Genomic DNA, 13,722 nt, shown 5'->3' on the forward strand with positions numbered 1-13,722 from the left:
TTTGCCAAAGTCACAGGGTATTTATGTAATTATACCTAAAAAAGGGCATTAGAGTATTTTCATTTTTATTGACCAAAAACACTACGGTCAAACTCAGTTGACTTGGATGTGTTATGGTCTTGTAAACTCTTAGGGGGTAAAGCTATTGATCTAAGTTATGGGGGTAAACCTCTAGATGGAATAAAAAGCTAATAAATTAAAAGGGTGTAGGGGGAAAAAAGCTAATTTTTTAAAATTCAACTACCGTTATCAAAGCAAAAAATAGGAGAAAAATATGAAAAACACGACAAAAGAAAAAAGGGGAAACCCCGTACTTCTCATCTCCCACTTCTATCCCTCCCTAATTTCTGCCACTAGGGTTCTCAAGTTGAGCGAAATCAGTCGAGCGACTGCAAGGTTGCTAATTTTTCATGTAAGCAAGTTCTTATTGTTGTTGATTTCTCAAACTTTGTTGAGTAAATTGCAAGGCTGCTCTTTTCTTTCAATTTTGTTGCAGTTTTTAATAATTTTTTTGCAATAACCAAGGTTCGAGAAGTTGGAGAAATGTCGATGTGAAACTTCTCCCAGTAGCTGCAATTGTTTCCGTTAGAAGAAATCATGAAACTTACGCAGTTGCTCTCAAAATCAAAGCGCCACCACCTCCCCCAGCACACCCACTGCGTAATATCAACGGCCGAGCAAAAAAACTTCTTGACTTGTTGCGGCGTGCACCAATTGATCTTGTAACAGTTATTAGTCATTTCATCACTAAGCTCAGCTGATCGGTTATGAATAATTGCATTTTCTTCGAGTCTTAAAAGGTATTGAACATGTTGCAATTTTCTTTCAATAATTGTTGCAATTTGCAATTTTGTTTTTGCAACTTTAATCATTTTTCTTTTCAATGTCCTAATATATATTTGGACTCCAAAATTTTCGGTATTTTAAGTGTAAACATTAAAATAAGACATTGTAATATATTCATAAGTTTTCCCTTGCCATTGTTCTTCACCTGTTTTTCAATTATATATTTAGGAATTTGTTGAATGGTGTAAAATAATAATCGATGGTTGATTGATGTGTTCCTGATTCATGCATTACATTATTATTTTCTTGTTTAATCATGTTGTTAGGAAAGTCACCCATAGTTTCCTTTTATTTGATTCACCTATAATTTGTGATCATTAGCCTCGTGCCACTAGTCGAAATGCGCAAAAATTGGACAAGCTAAATTGCACATGCTTGGGTTACACTTTGACATGGATCTTAGTGTTTGCTGTAATGTCTAAGGAACTTGGTTATCTGATCATTCTGATCAATGAGTTATTTTGGTTATCTTGTAGGTCTTTATTTCTAAATATTTACTTCCTTGGAAGTAATGACTCAGATTGTTTATTTTGTCGTTGATCTTTATCATTGAATGAAGTTCATTGAATTGCATAGTCGTATTACAATTTGGAACTATTATCAAGTTCATGCACTATCAAGTCCGTGCATTGTAAAGCAAGACAATACCTTGTTTTTGCAGATTAATGAGTATGGGAGTATTGGGAAGAGTCTTTGCCAATTTTGCTTTCTTATTACAGGTACTTTTTTATCTATCTTTTATTTTAAAATGGCTTTTTATACTAGTGATGTTTTAATGGTAATATAGTTTAAGCATTAAACCATCGAACTAAAGTATGGACTGTACTTTGTTTGGACATGTTAAAGTCCCTCCTAGGTATGTTAATGCGTGTTCGTTAAAGTGCACAAGTGATTATAGGTTTGGACATGATAACACCCATTTCTTGTTATGCAAAGAAACAAAGCAACATAAAGATTTCAGGTAAGAGTTTCCAAACCAAATTTCAAGGTTATACTCTTGTTACTTGAGTGAATATATAAGTGCCTTTAAACCATGAGCAAGGCTATCCACTTTTAGTTTGATACAGGTGAACAATATGATACTTACATGCATATATACTTTATGGTAATTCCATCTAGTTTAATATTTCGTTGGTCTAATAATGATCTCCTGTACATCACCTTGTGGGTCTATCGTTACACTAGTTTTCATATAGCTAGTAGTGATTGTTAGTTGCTAGTGTGTTTTGGATGGACTAGAACTTTGGTCATTGGCGGTCAATCAGTGTGATAGAAGGTCCATGGTTGTACTCTAGTTGATATGGGTGTTTGCGTTCATAGCTTATCTTTTCATACAAATATTATGGCTACGTTGTTGAGATATAATAATGTAGTCTAGTGGTGCATGCCAAAATTCAGTTGCCACAGTTAGGTTAATGTTTAGAAAGGGCAAGGGTGAACAATGTGAGTCTAACTACAAGGTGTTCGACTCTCCAAATCTACCCGAGTTCGAAGCTATATCCGCAAACCTACATTATTCATCTTAAAATTCACATGCTCGTCATCATGTGTGTGTCACCTGATTTCTGAAATAGAAACTTGAGAAGTTGTTATGTGAAATGAAGTCAGAGAATTTGATATACACAATTAGAGTTTAGTTCATTTACTTAATTTTATTCATGTTATTTGAGTATTTGAAGGCTTATATTAAATGTTGCTTTGTTGAAATTGGAGTTAGGGCAGTTTGTTATATATCATAAGGAAGTTCTCTTGTTCGGTTGAATTATATATTTTAACTTATGAATTGGTGTTTGGTTATGAAATAATGATAGTACTATTTAAGTTCTCTGCTGATATGTTTTCCTATGACCCTTATAAATTTCTTACCGATACATCATACATGTATATAGGATTGGTTTGATGAAATTATAATTGATGTTATGTATAATATAGTTTCATGTACATGGTAGGACTGCTTGTAGGCTTTGGCTATGATACAAAAATGTCAAGTCTAGATATATGAACTAAACGTGGCTTGGTTTCAAGTGTTTCTCCCTTATGTTTGGGAAATGGATTCTCAAGGACTGGTAAGTGGTTACTCTTTTACAATTTATTCAATAACACAAAAGGTTATGATTTTGTGTTACTATCACTGCAATGAATTACATTTATTGTTATTAAGAAATTGACCATTCCATAAGGTGTTGACCATGATTTTCTTAAATTCTACTTGAAACTAGTTGTTTGACTCGATATTCTTAGGTTCAAGCCGGCCATGGTGTCTTAGCTTATTTGGACCACTTCCAGTTAAGGTTTGGGGCTTTATCTGACCATTTACATATTGTTGCAAGTTGAACACTCGATCACAAGGTATTATAAGGCTTCACACAAAGGATCTAGGTGTTGTCGAAGTCTTTTGATGTATAGATAAAACAAATAAATATATTACTCTTTTGATGTTTTAGATGGAACAAGTAGATTTGGATGTGGTGTTTTTTTTTTTCTTTATTGAATCAAAATAGTAATTAGCAATGCATTGTCACTTGTTGGATGTCTATTACTTTTTTGTTAGTTGTAATATGTTTTTTAAATTCAGTGTGGAATGTTGTATGACACAACTATTTGTGATGGACATGTTGTTTGAAAATCATTTTGCAGGTTGTTAATATGCTGAAAAATGAATCAATCGGGGATTTATATATTTTTTTTCCAGAAAAATGTATTAACCACGGTTTTAGAAAAACGGAGGTATAAAGAGACAATGTAAACCACGTTTCTTTCTAAACCATGGTAATTGTAAGTATTATTTCCCACGGTATGAGCCTCAGAAAGATGCATTTCTGCTTGCTCAGGTGGTGGTTCATGCACTTCATCTGCATTTTCTATATCAATAAGTTTTATCCCATCATGAGCAATAGGATCATCATCATGAGCTTCAAACCCATGGTTTTCTGCATTCTCAATACCTTCTACACGTTCCACAGTAGGAATTTCTGGTTCTGAATCAACAAGATCATTAATGAAAGCTTCTAACTTCTCACTATCTTCAAAGTCTGTTATGGTTTGGTCTTCAAAGAACATAGCATCTCGACTTTGGATTACCTTTTTGTTAGTTGGATCATAAAGTTTGTAGCCAAATTTCTCATCCCCATAACCCAGAAAAATGTTGCATTATCACTTGTTGGATGTCTATTACTTTTTTGTTAGTTGTAATATGTTTTTTAAATTCAGTGTGGAATGTTGTATGACACAGCTATTTGTGATGGACATGTTGTTTGAAAATCATTTTGCAGGTTGTTAATATGCTGAAAAATGAATCAATCGGGGATTTATATTTTTTTTTTCCAGAAAAATGTATTAACCACGGTTTTAGAAAAACGGAGGTATAAAGAGACAATGTAAACCACGTTTCTTTCTAAACCATGGTAATTGTAATTACTATTTCCCACGGTATGAGCCTCAGAAAGATGCATTTCTGCTTGCTCAAGTGGTGGTTTATGCACTTCATCTGCATCTTCTATATCAATAAGTTTTATCCCATCATGAGCAATAGGATCATCATCATGAGCTTCAAACCCATGGTTTTCTGCATTCTCAATACCTTCTACACGTTTCACAATAGGAATTTTTGGTTCTGAATCAACAAAATCATTAATGAAAGCTTCTAGCTTCTCACTATCCTCAAAGTCTGCTATGGTTTGGTCTTCAAAGAACATAACATCTCGACTTCGGATTACCTTTTTGTTAGTTGGATCATAAAGTTTGTAGCCAAACTTCTCATCCACATAACCCAGAAAAATGTACTGCTTGGCTTTGTCATCAAGCTTGGATCTCTCATCCTTGGGAATATGAACAAATGCCCTACACCTAAATACCCTTAAGTATCCATAATTAACATCTGTGTTTGACCATACTCTCTCTGGATAATCACTATTTAGAGACTTCGAAGGCGATAGGTTAATAACATGTATAGCTGTACGCATTGCTTCTACCCAGTAACTTCTCGATAACTTAGAGTGAGACAACATGCATCTCATCCTCTCTACAATGGTACGATTCATCCTCTCGGCTTTACCATTGTGTTGCGGTGTCTTGGGAACGGTCTGCTCATGACGAATCTCATGACTCTTGCAATACTCTTCAAACGGCCCAATGTACTCACCCTTATTATCTGAGCGAATACACTTCAAAGGCTTTCCTGTCTCTCTTTCTACCATGCTACGAAAAGTCTTAAACACGCCAAGTACTTCATCCTTGGTCTTCAGACTATATGCCCATATCTTTCTTGACGCATCATCAATGAAAGTCAAGAAATACAAAGCTCTCCCGTGAGACTTTACTTTCATAGGACTATATAGATCTGTGTGTATTAGCTCAAGGAGGTTTGGATAACAACATAGATTAATCTAATCTGGCTTTGATACTACTTGTTGGGGACAACGATACCAATCGATCCCTACTACTAAGATAACTTTCACTTGGGCCAACTACAATCTCCAGACAAAAATCTAAACTTTCACTACAACCAACCTAGCATGCCCAACTCTCTAAACAACTATCACAAATAAATAATAGTAATGCGAAGAAAAATAAAGCATACCACAACACAAGATGTGACGTGGTTAGGCCAATGATGTCTACTTCCACAAGAGCTAATCCTTTTATAAGTGTGGGAAGGAAGATTACAATCACTCCTCTCAAGTCTCTCCACCTTACTAGATCATTCTTCTCTCCTTACAAGCTTTTCTAGATGCAAGGGTTCTCTCTCAATTTTGATCTCTTTCAAAATTGGGTTTCTGTTTTGTGAAGTAGGTTTTCCAAAACCTTACTTCTCATTTTTATAGTAACCCACAATTTCGCAGTTACTGTAGAAATAGAAGTCTGCAATTTTAGGCATGAGCACGGGCGCGCTCTCGGTAAGGCAAAATCGAGCGCGCGCGCCCTCTGATTTTTCCTCAAACCAAAAGTCTAGTAACTTTGTTTCGCAAGAGGCTGGAAAAAAAAACTATCTTCTTTTTCACGACAAAGGCGCAGGCGCGTCTTGGGCAAGGCCAATCTTAGCGTACGCGCGCTCAGACCTCTTCACGTGAACAGTACTGCTTTCTCTCCTCTTTCTCATTCTCATGTGAGAAATAACTCCAACATAGTGAAGCTCGGCTTGATTAGCTTGAATTCCACCCTTATGAATGGGTGGACAGTCCACCCCTTCATTCTAGAATTAAACAAGGCACTACGTACGTACGCATTTTTTGGGGTAAAAACGTGATTTTTAGCACTAGGTGAGGAAAAAAAAGGCTCTCAACGGAATTTCAAATCTCTTTAGACGCGCACGTCCGAAAGCACATCGGCCCAAACTCCAGAGGTTAGGCATCCGTGCCCATCTCGCTGAGCAAGCATCACCTATAAATATAGGACCCCAGGGAGCCTCAAACTTCTGACCTCCTTTAGTTTGTGGTACACTTCGAATTCAGCTAGGAGTTATTTTGCAACTAACATTGGCACTTTGTTCTGTGCAGATGAGTACAAATTTTCAAAAAATAAAAAATACTTCAAATACACTTGATGATCATGCTATACAACCCAGGTCCATCATCAAATAGAGAACAACAAATTTATTCAAAGGCAAGAAATCGGTACAAATCCCTCACAAGTTAAAGAATCAAAAGAATAAAAGGGATGCAAAACCTCAAATTAGGCCAGCAGTATAAGGCACACCAGTTTGAGGTAACCACGCATCCCCAGCTATAAAATTTGATACAGTGAAGCTGGCAGCATCTGTGGTGTTTATGACTTGGTAACCAGGCCATGTAACTCTATTCGAAGTATCTGATCCGGGTCCTGTATTATTGAACTCGGTATAGTATAAAGTGGACAGAGCGAAATCACCAGACCATTTATCCCAACCAATTGGAGCTATCACGCTATCCATGAAAGATTGCATATAAACAGTCCTAGAATATTCCTTCCATGGTCGTCCTAAGTATGTCATTGTACCGTCAGTGCTCCCACCCAATTCTTTAGAAGCTCTAATATTACAGTTATGTATAGAAATTCCGGTATTTTGGTTAGGATCTGTTCGACCTTGGGCAGTGATTTCATTAGATTGTCCATGGATAGGCAACCTTGGATATATATTACAATTTTGTAAGACAACCGCTGCATTACCAAATATGAAATCGACTGTTCCATAAATGTCACATTCTCTATAGAATTGCCTGAGGGAATGTGTGTATAGTGTATCTTGATATCCTTCAAAACTACAACGATAGAAGGTTGACATATCTGCCCCACTTCGAAGTGCGACTGCTTGGCCCTTGATGGCCCCTGCGGTGTTTTGAATGGTCATATCCACACCAACAAACCCTTGTCCGACCACAACTGCAAGGCAAGTAAAGAAGAAATTTACATTTTGATATATGAGAACACTATATATGATGAACGTTCATATATGTTGCCAAAATGTATTTTGTGAATTATTGGATTTTGTATTGATATATATTATCAAAACATTATTGCAATTAGGTTTTTTTTATTTGTTTATCCACTTTGTTACCAATGCTTAATGCAACATGAGTGATGAAACGCAACTACGCAAGTTCACTTACTAATATATCTTCAGCAAGTTAATAATAGTAAGAAACAAAAACAGAACAACGACATTCAACATCAGTGACAAGTGACTGGCAACATCCTTTGACGTACTGTAGGTTTCAGGTAAAGGATAGATTGTTTTCTTAAATAAATGGGAAAATATCTATTTCAGTGATCTAATGATAATAACGTTTGTACTAAGGAAAAACAAAAATAAAGAACAAAAAAAATCATTATAATAATGCAGGATAAAAGTGAGCTAATAGCTTACTGAAGGTTGCGGAATTGAAAGTAGTCCATCCATCACCAACACTTCTATTTCCAGTGATCACAGTTTTGTTGATTCCGTCTCCAATCATCATCAAGTTCATCTTGTTTTTAGCCACATTGACATACTCTTCATAAACCCCTGCAGCAATAAAAATCACAAAATATCCATTGCTAATGTCAGTGTTATTTGGAGCTGCATTGATAGCATCAGTAATAGTAGTGAAATCCCCACTTCCATTTGGATTGACGACAACCGAATTATTCACTACAACACCCTTTAGATTTGCATGAATGATTCTCCTTCGACGAGCCAACCCTTCCCATTTATTTCTCCACTCTTCATTTGCTTGTCTCCCACTCTTTATTTGTTTAAACCAAGCATTTGTGAACAATGCTAGAGAAAGACTATGCATTTTTTTGCCATTAGATAGATGGGAGTGAATATCACTTGTTGCATTCCAAGCAGATGAAGTGAATTGAAGACCATCTAAACAAGTTTGTTGGTTTGTCAATATAGCACTAAACAAGGCTTGCATGTCTTCAGCTTGCAAACCACTGAGTGATGATTTTAGAGAATCGAGAGTTGCCATTGTTTTGGACAAGAAGTCGGTGTTCAAATCCGCTAGTTTCTTACAATCGTCTAGAGCTCGAATAGCGGATATTGGTAATTTCCATTGCCTTCGGAGATACTTGGTCATCCAAAATGATAGCACTCTAGTGGTTGACAAAGATTGTTGAAAAGAATAGTGAGAGTAATCATATTGATTCCATGACACATTCTGGGGAAGTGTCGAACGACAAAAATAGTGATCCACGGTTGAATTGCAAATCGCACTGGCTCTAAAGGGTGCCGATGAAGTATAATAAGCTGAATGTGAAGGTGAGGAAAAGAGTAAGATAACAATGACAAGAAAAGGAATGATGTATATAAATGAAAAATGCTTAGAAGCCATGAATATTGTTACAAGTTTCAAGGTTGATCAAATTTAATGTGTTCATTTATATAGAAAAAGAGCTAAGGCTCACGGGCCTGTTAGCCAGCAGAACAAGATCACCTAACTTGACCAGCTGCTATCACCTTTCTATATAAGGGTTTGTCGTTGAATACTTGAATGTCAGATGTATCAGGTTGTTGGTTTTGTTATATTTTACTCTTTTTTCAAATACTTGTCTAATTCAAGTTGCATCATCTATGCATGCGAATATGATATGCAACAGCACTACACGTCTACAGCGGCTGACTTCTCACTCTGCATCCATTTTGAAGAATTGGCCCAATTTTTTAATTGATAATCCATATAATCTGTCCACCCTTTCCATTTTTTTATTTTTTCGCTGTGAATGCTTGATGCACATAGTGGTCTGTGAAATAAGGTGTGCATGCACGTTGTTGATCCCTACCTAATATAGTGAGAAGACTAGTCATTTTGAGGGAAATAAAATTGATCGAGACGGAGTAGTTGTAAATTTGTAATGACTTTAGGTGAAATAAATTCGTTTGGTAATGGATTTACAAGACGGCAGGTGCCCACTACCTGGTAGTCCTTTTGTTTGATGATACCAGAAGTGTAGGGTTCGAACCCACCACCATCAAAGAGTTACTGATCTCATTTAAACCATACTTACCAATCATAAAAAAAAAATTATACGATTAATTGTAACAAGAGACGAGTAAATAAAATTGCTGGGCCTCCCACACTTCCACTCGGGTGTCAGGATGAGGTAAAATAATTGTTGTTTGTTTTTTGACTTTTCAGCATTCAGAGCTTCTGAATCATAAGCTTTCAGCATTCAGAGGTGTAAAAGTTGTTTGTTTTTTTAAGTTGTTTCAGTGATCAGTAGCTAAAAGTGTCTTCAGCGTTCCGTGCCTAAGGTCTCACTGAATGCTGAAACTAGAGATGTTGAAGTACGGTTTCCTTTTTGCCTTCACATCTGTCTCTCCAACTTTGAATTGAAAAATCAAAGTTTCCTTCAATGTCCACCAATAGTCCACATCTATAATAACCTTATCTCATATTTAAAACAATCATTTTTCTTAATAAATAATAAATAGATAAATGATTTATTATTAGCCGAAATAATTAAATAGATAAATGATTTATTATAACCTCATCTCATTTTTCTAACTAATTAGCCGAAAAAATAATAAATAGATAAATGCATTTATTTTCGCTTCTATAATAATAACTTGTAATTTAATTTAACTTGGTATTTTCATATTTTTTGTTTTTATAAACAATTAAGTTGTGTTCAAAATAGATAACAACGGGTGAAATTGTCAAAATGATTTATATTCAGTATTCAGAGCCAAATCATTTTGACAGAAAACAAACATATATTTCCCAGCAATCAGCATTTAGCATTCAGAGGCTCAGAAAAACAAACGAATCTAATACTGCTTTTGATGAAGGTAAACCTAACTTTTTTGCCAAGTAAATCAAAGGGTACATACTTTCTTTTTGGTCCACTTACGGCAGTCATGCCACATCCACCCACGCTGAATGCTAAAATATCATCAGCATCGACGGGTAATTGACATGGAGCCAAGAGTCATAATTGGCTAGACGGCCAAGACACCCAAAGCGCAAAGCCTGGTCACTGGCTCCAGGGGGCTCAAATAATTTGTTGAGCAAAGAGTTTCATATGCGAACAGGAGATGCTAGTGAGTACTGAGTAGTGAGCAGTGAGCTTACAAGTTACAACAACCTTCCACATGTGGGGAGAAACTGCACAACCGTTTACCACTGGCTCATGAGAAAAAGGGGTACAGTCAGCCTTCTTGTTTTCAGCATGCCAAATGTGCATTGTGACTTGGGTCCCATATTTTAGATCGGATAAGTATTATATAATATAAAGCCCGGCCCAATATAATGACCAAGCCCAATAAGAGATTGGACCTGGAATGGGCGTCCTGACTCGCATCCACATTCTAATTTTTTTACCCAGATTAGGTCTACCAACTATATTGGTCAAATACTGTGGGGTACGTGTACCTGTAGACCGTAGTAAGTCAATAATGGTTATTCCACGTGTATGGGTTTACACCCTCACCAAGCACCCCACCTCTTTTTTTTACCAAATAGCCACCAAGTTAAAAAAAAAAACAAAAACAAAACTTTCTTTTCTCATTCCCGTCTGATACTTTCCCTCTATTCCGATCATTTTTCTCCATTCCTTCGGTGACTACTCGTCATCCCCTAGTGAAACTGAACTCTAGTAGTTTTTGTGATGCTGAGTTCCCGCAGAACAACATTATATATAGAAACTTCTTGCTATGGTCACTTTTTTCTTTTTCTTTTTGAAAACTGTTGGAGCGCCCCGACAATTAGCTCCCGAAAAAAGTTAAAATCCACTGCACATAGGTTCTGCGAAATGGTAATAGACATAGAAACTTTTTGCCGTGGGTCATTTTCTTCAAAATCTTTTTTGTTTCCCATGGCACACAGTACAACTCCCACGAAATGGTATTGGTCGGCGGCATTGAGTTCCCGCGAAATAGCATTACAATGGAAACTTCTTGCCATGGTTCTTATTTTTCTTTAAAAAATAGTATCCAATGTCACACAACTCTCGCGGGATGGTAATAGTAGCGGAATCGATTTCCGCAATTTTATAATATTTACAAGTATGCAAACCATGCTGCACATTGGGTTTTTTTTTTCTAAAGTCTTAAAGTCTTAAAATCCGTCATTTGAGTTCGATAGTTAACATGATTTTCTTAGATTCTAATTGTAATTGGTAATTGTATTGGAAATAATTATATAATTTAAGTGATATTAGAGAGGTTTTTCTAAATTTTTAATAAATAGATGGTTTGTTCTAATATTAGCGAGGGAAATTGAGAATAATTATATAATTTAAGTGATATTATGGAGGCTTTTTTAAATTATTAATAAATAGAGGGTTTGTTCTAATTTTTGTGAGGGAGGTGTTTCAAAATTGAACAACTATGGAGATTAGAAATTGCCTACTCGACAGTGGAGAAGAGTTCCTAAATACCCGGCTATCATATAGTGTAGAGATGGCTACTTGCTGCCGTGAGACTTTTCTTTTTATCATACTTTTTGGAGTACCGTGAGCGTAGCTGTGGGTCGGTTTTTGGCCCATAGCCGTAATAGGGTAAATAACACATTAGCCCACCAATAGAAAAATTGAATAGGAGTGGAAGCAATGCATTTTATCTACAATCGGAGCAGCTTTAACTCCAAATGAAATTTTCTGCTTCAATTCCAATATGCAAGTGTGCAGTCTCAGCTTAGTAAAGAAAAATAATAAAATGTTTTCATTGTTGAAGTCAAATGCATTGCTCCAGGATTCTACACATGTTTACACGTTTCACAACATTCTACATATGTATCGCCCGTGACGTTTACCCCCAGAGTTTTCTTTGTTGGAAGAAGTTTATTTTTTTGTTTTGTGTCGTCAATTTCAATTGTGGAAAAAATGTGGTAGGAGTGCTTTGGATAATCAATAAATGGAGGGGTGTTTGACAAATGTCTAATTAAATGGAGATGTGCCAATACTACTGATTTAAATAAAGGGGTGCCAAAATACCGCTGCCCTTTTGTGGCACCCTCCATGATTATCTTTAAAACCAAATCCGGAACTGTTGGGCCTCTTAATTATTTGTCCTGTGGAACTCTTCCTTTTAGGCTAAGTCCAATGGTGCGGCAAAACACCAAATATCACGGAAATTTTGATCCAATGGTGCGTCAAAGCGGTTTTTAACCAAATCGGTATAAATTTACTTATATATAGCGTCGGTTTTTTAGCGGGATAGCGTCAAGTCTACACGCCACTCAAAGTGGCAATGCATTTTATCTAAAAAATCTAAATGAAATTTTCGCTTTGGGAATGGGTGCAGTCTCAGCTTAGTAAAAAAAAATAAAAAAATCTTTTTTATTTTATTTTTCCCATTGCTCCTGAGAATGGCGGTTGGAGAGTCTCAAAAAAAAAAAAATCCTACCCGCCATAGCCCGTGACGTTTTGAGAGTCTTAATTTAAAAAAGTTTATTTTTTGTTTTGTGGCGGTTGAGAATCTAAAAAAAAATTTTTTTTTTTTTTTTGGATAATCAATAAAATGGAATGGTGTTTGAAGAGTCCCTAATTAAAAAAAACCATTGGATTGGGAAACGCCAAAATCGCGCTGCCCTTTTATACACTATCCATGATTATTGTGGTTTTGAACTGTTGGGATGGCGCACCAAACCATTGGACTCTTCCTTTTAGACTCTGTTTGGCCATTAAAATCTAGTTGACCATAGGTACAAGCCCTATCACATAAACCGATTAATATAAGGGTTGTCAACGGGCTGGACCTGAATATGGCACACCTAGGTCCAGGCCCAACCTAGAACATATATGAATTTTTGAGTCTAATCTCGGTTTAGGTCCTATTGGACAAGTTCGGATTCGGGCCATGTCTAGGTCTGTTAGGATTATTATTTTTTTTTTTTTTTTATTATTATTATTTTAAATCAATCAAATTTGTAAGTATCAATAATCAAACTCTCATCTCTTGTGTGGCAAGCACAATGCTAACCAACATTGCTTCCAATTTTCTATGTATACTATTAGTAAATGTATTACTAATATTAACTATAAAACACACAAATCTACTATAAATTTCGAGTCGGGCCATTATCGGACCGGATAAGGGTATGTCCAGACCTTGCCCAATAATCTTATATGACTAAATATAAAATTTAAGTCCTTGTCTTATCGGTTCGGATTCAATCGGGCTTCGAACTTGTCCCAGCCCATTGACAGCCCTAATCAATATGGAGGCTGTTTGGTTACCTGAAAGTTTACTTGAGGGTTTCCCTCATATTGTATTTATCTTTCCAACTCTAAAAAAATGAAAAACACACCAAAAATTTCATAAAATGGAGTGAACCCAAATTGGAATCAAAAACCGAAATTCAACCAACCTAATTTGAGGCATGGACCAAAATATCGCCCGATATCTCCGATATATATCGGTATTTTGGTACACCGACATCGATATTTTCGACATATATCCACCGAATATAGAAC

General features: G+C 36.0%; 1 protein-coding gene and 2 long non-coding RNA genes across 3 annotated transcripts; 2 read left to right on the top strand and 1 right to left on the bottom strand.

The window, feature by feature from the left end:
* Positions 1-256: 256 nt before the first annotated feature.
* On the top strand, positions 257-1,829 carry LOC147501712 (uncharacterized). The gene is made up of 4 exons (XR_015219855.1): positions 257-412; positions 526-800; positions 1,508-1,565; positions 1,693-1,829. It is a non-coding gene; the product is annotated as an uncharacterized LOC147501712 (long non-coding RNA).
* Positions 1,830-2,793: 964 nt separating this feature from the next.
* Positions 2,794-3,419, top strand: LOC147501713 (uncharacterized). Its single transcript, XR_015219856.1, has 2 exons — positions 2,794-2,912; positions 3,088-3,419. It is a non-coding gene; the product is annotated as an uncharacterized LOC147501713 (long non-coding RNA).
* Positions 3,420-6,425: 3,006 nt separating this feature from the next.
* Positions 6,426-8,683, bottom strand: LOC147501714 (pectinesterase-like). Its single transcript, XM_086603821.1, has 2 exons — positions 7,688-8,683; positions 6,426-7,203 (listed from the first exon to the last, which is right to left on the bottom strand). The coding sequence occupies exons 1-2, from the start codon at positions 8,637-8,639 to the stop codon at positions 6,512-6,514; spliced, it is 1,644 nt and encodes a 547-aa protein (XP_086459947.1). The 5' UTR covers positions 8,640-8,683; the 3' UTR covers positions 6,426-6,511.
* Between the last annotated feature and the right edge of the window lie 5,039 nt (positions 8,684-13,722).

The sequence above is a fragment of the Coptis chinensis genome, chromosome 4, assembly GCF_015680905.1.
Source record: "Coptis chinensis isolate HL-2020 chromosome 4, ASM1568090v1, whole genome shotgun sequence".
Classification (NCBI taxonomy): Eukaryota; Viridiplantae; Streptophyta; class Magnoliopsida; order Ranunculales; family Ranunculaceae; genus Coptis; species Coptis chinensis.